The sequence below is a fragment of the Branchiostoma belcheri genome, unplaced genomic scaffold, assembly GCF_001625305.1.
Source record: "Branchiostoma belcheri isolate BF01 breed outbred unplaced genomic scaffold, Haploidv18h27 scaffold44, whole genome shotgun sequence".
Classification (NCBI taxonomy): domain Eukaryota; kingdom Metazoa; phylum Chordata; class Leptocardii; order Amphioxiformes; family Branchiostomatidae; genus Branchiostoma; species Branchiostoma belcheri.
The window spans coordinates 651919-656174 of NW_017804065.1; the positions used below are offsets into that span (position 1 = coordinate 651919).

Below are 4256 nucleotides of genomic sequence, written 5' to 3' on the forward strand. Positions count from 1 at the left end.
AAGAGCATAGTTCTGTCTACAAGTACATTATGGTATTTTTTCTCCCCTAATCTTTTATAGTGCAACTGTCATACATGTAGAGATAGTCCAGGAATTCATCCTATTCTAGCTATTTCCTCTCCAAGGCCAAATTTTCACAAAAGTTTCATCCAAAGCCTGATCTCAATGAGATAATGCCATCCCAAATGAGGACTATTCCAGTGCTGTGTCTGCCAGGTCTGCCAGTACTGTCTCCTCCCCTGGGTCCTGCAGGGTCAGTTCATCATTCAGCTGCCACACACGAACATGTCCCAACTCATCACCTGTAGCCAGCAGCTGCCGACTGCAAACAGACATGAAGAAACATTTCAATACAAGGGAAATGGAAACATGAACGAATATAGGTGTACAAAATGTACACCATTATTATGTTCAGGAACATCAAACCTTTGCTCAACTAATATTACATTATTATGACATGAAGGCTAGATAAAAATTTTCATTGACAACAACAGATATCCTAATTTCCCTACTTGTGCAGGTTGAACTCGAGAGTGTAGACAGGTTTCTTGTCAGAGCCAGCTTCCAGTGTACAGACAGGGTTGACCTTGTGAACCACAAGGTCGTAGATGAGAAGCTGCCCCTCCCCTGTTACCACGGCGAACACGGATGGTCTGACCGGCGACCATCGTGCTGAGAAGATGTATCCTGCAGCAGGCTCCAGCTCCAGTACAGGCTTTGTCTGGGCAGGGAGAAATATATTTTCAATATAAAGCACACTCACTACAGAAATTCTGGAAACAATGAATTTCATCAATCATGTCTACCATGCTTGACATGGTTCTACATCCAAAGTTCAACCAACTTAGCTGGCTATGTGGTTGTGTCATACAACAGAAGTAACAAAACTCCATTTCCAAACCAGTGTTTGATGTTACAAGGGGAATTCTTGGAGGACCCCAAAAATCAGTCATGGTTATCATTGAACAAAAGTGTGATCATAACAACTGAGGTACCATTTTGAATAAAAAAAACAAGCTTAGCAATTATCTGTAATGCTATGTCACCTCATCTCCAGTGGTATTCTACTATCAGATTAACAGGTGTGTTACCTGCAGCATACTGTAGACCCTGGCAGTTTGGTCTATACCACATGTCAGGAACAGGTTCCTGTGATAGGGGGAACACTCCACCGCATACACCGGACCAACATGGGGGGTAAAGGCAAAGCTGACAGGGTTCTTCAAGGGGACAGATGACTGGATATGAGCTGGAAATGTCAAAAAGATGTCAGAAAATTATAAAACAGTGATGTATCTGTTAATAACACAGCAGCTTTAACTCGTTAAAGGTTCTAACACACATGGGAGCAGGTAAAAGGAACAAAAAACAGATTTATTTAATTGCCAATGACAACTGTACATAATTCTTATCAACTACCAGTTAGTAAGAATTTATCCTACTCCGAGAAGAACTAAAAAAACATTTGGTCCTTATGACAATTCTCATGTCACAGACTGACCTGCAGCCAAGCGATCGGATGAGTTCATGGAACACTTAAAGACACCACCTCCTTCTGACCCAACAACAAACAGCGTCTTGTCTTCATGGGTGTAGGAAATAGCAGTCACTGAAAAAAACAGTTACATGTAAGTAAAACATTTTGATACTTAAAGAAGATCTCTGTCTGGACAATGCTAAAAAGACAAATTGATTACAGGTGTGAAAAGGCTAGTGTACCCCTGAACTGCATATACCCGGACATATTTTGTCCATGGCAGGGGTACTGTCTGGCCTGGTTCACCTGTACTGAAGAAAAGGAAATCAAAAGAAGGCATGATAGTAGACTATCACATATTGGACATGAAAAGTTTACCTCCCATCTCTGCATCTGGCCTCAGTCTTCCCTTCCTCATACTTCTGGGCATACTTTCTGCCAGCAACAGGAACCTGAAAATACAAAGATTGTTGGAAAATTAACATAGAGGGATCATTGAAAGGCATACAACTGGTATCAACATTCAGATAGATATTTAAAAGGAAAATTCATATGAAACCAAGGTCTAAATAAATATACATGTATCTTGAAATGTAGTACTGTAACAGACTATCAATATGTGCATACATTGATGTAATCAATGATCAGGTTCACATTTCTTTTAGTAATAGGGGGGAAAAGGCGGTTTTGTGGCGTGTTAAGTTCCACTTCCTGCTATACGTCTCATCCTAGATGACTCAGTTTTGTGTTGGGTCAAACAAGGAATTGCTGTTAAGTGCCAAAGTCAGAACACTGGGGCCTTCTAAGCTGAACCCAAAACATGCAAATGCTACTTAGAGCAGCTTTTAGACCAGAGAAATGCATAATTACAAAATGCAGTTGTTTTCTATTGGTGACCTAATTAAGGTGAATGAATGAGGATCCTAAGGGACCCTGAATGTTGCATAGTTAATCTGTAAGCTCATCAGAGAAACCATGTGAATTATTCATGCCTAATGCACTGGGCCAAACCCCCTCAGATTGCCACTTTGTTTATTACCAAGGGGATCCACAGTGACATTTCTCTCCTAGGAATTCCTTACCCACATGTCCTGCTGTGGTGGCTTATTACTAAACTATACTTTATTGATGTGAATTATATTTGAGCTTGATATGGTTATTCTGCAAAATCTATAGCATCCTGAGTGGATACAGGGTCAGAGGTGGTGGCTCAAGTCTGAGTCCATGTATGGCCTGTAACTAAGACTCACCCATCCAAGAGTTTGATTTCCTTTGACTGTGGGGAAGCCTGCCAGACCAGGATCTTTCCATCTCCACTTATACTGACAAGCTAGAGATGATAAAAGAATAGCAGATTAACAGAATAACAGATATTTAACAGTTCTTCCATGCAATTTATTTGTTTTACAAATTTCTAACCTGTCCTTCTAAAAAGTTTTCAACAGAATTACAATTTTAGTGTATGTCGCATTCAACCATTTTTTCCAGTTCCTCATAAGTGTTGACTACTTCTGTCAGTTCCTTTTACCTGGTACTGACATTTAGAAGAGTAATGGTTGTCACTCAAAATGTCCAGAAGTAGTGAAGTTTAAATTGTTTAGTATGAATTTTAGTAAGTGTACTGCAAGTTCACCTTGTACTTGTTTTTGCCTTTGCCCTCTGGGTCAAGGACCCAGACGACCCTTGACACAGGATCCCTGTGAGAGTCATCCTCTATGCCTGATGATGCCAGCAGGGGGTTGTCAGGTTGACTCAGGTCCCACAGCTGCACCTCGCCTGGTGAGAGAACATATGGGGCCCTGTTCAGTACCATGGACAGCAACTGGATGATGCTATTATTACTTCACCCCAGGGGAGTTAAGTCTTGTTTTTGGGTTGTCTATCTGTGCATCTGTGTGTGCTTACTATCTGTGTGTGTGTGTGTGCTTACTATCTGTGTGTGTGTGTGTGCTTACTATCTGTGTGGTGGGGGGGGGGTCTGCCTTATCCTAAAGACTTTGATGGTTATCATTAGAAAACAGCATTACAATTTTGAGTTGCTACTGTTTAATTGTTTTGAGTTGTTTATATGATTTATCACTCCTATGTTTGATTTTTACTCCTTTATGTTATATGACAGTTTGTATTTTGTCCCTTGGAAATCAACCCTGAAGAGGCTGGATGGGTAAATACTGACAGACCATAATGATCTCCAGGCAACCTTACCATTGAATGTTCCTCCTGCAATGAATGCTGGGATCTCAGGATGGAATGCCACACACATCAGACAGCTCTACACAGGACACAGGCAGGAAAACATGGGATTAGGCAATGCGAATTTAACTTCTTTGTTCTCATATTAAAAGACTGTATGACTGGAGATGTCCTTGGTGCTGAAAATGACCAGTGTTGTTTTCAACATGATGAACATCTAGTATACATGCTCCACTTCTGATATACTACATCACAGGAAATAACAAATACAGGTAAGAATATTATAAAGAAGTGTCACTACCCAACATCCAGCCTGTACATGTACAATACTTACAGAAATATCCACAGCAACATCTGCCTTTTTTGGGTTGATGTTTTTTCTGTCCACGTTCCAGGTACAGAGAAGGGACTGGAATGAAGAACAGGCAAAAACAAACAAATCACCATATTGATCAAAAAGTATAGTTATGACTACCATACCATACGATTATGACCTTGTTGGAAAACTGCTGAAAATTACTACATGTAGTATAATGTGATTCTCTTTTGTACATTGCAGTTTTCACAGTGACCTCTCTGAACTCAT

General features: G+C 40.4%; 1 protein-coding gene across 8 annotated transcripts in view; it reads right to left on the minus strand.

Annotated features, from left to right (window-relative positions):
• The window catches only part of LOC109478508 (WD repeat-containing protein 34-like), a 12615-nt gene that overhangs the window by 2304 nt on the left and 6055 nt on the right, over nucleotides 1-4256 (minus strand). For 3 of the 8 annotated variants that reach the window (XM_019780091.1, XM_019780097.1, XM_019780099.1), the window contains 4 exons: nucleotides 4005-4079; nucleotides 3683-3749; nucleotides 3111-3253; nucleotides 2728-2807 (listed from right to left, as the gene is read on the minus strand). In XM_019780091.1, coding sequence (XP_019635650.1) covers nucleotides 2728-2807; nucleotides 3111-3253; nucleotides 3683-3749; nucleotides 4005-4079 — 365 coding nt within the window. Of the gene's footprint in view, nucleotides 1-57; nucleotides 323-512; nucleotides 722-1091; nucleotides 1250-1501; nucleotides 1610-1855; nucleotides 1930-2727; nucleotides 2808-3110; nucleotides 3254-3682; nucleotides 3750-4004; nucleotides 4080-4256 lie in introns of those variants that run through there. The other 5 variants (XM_019780093.1, XM_019780098.1, XM_019780094.1 and 2 more) reach the window with 4 other exon arrangements.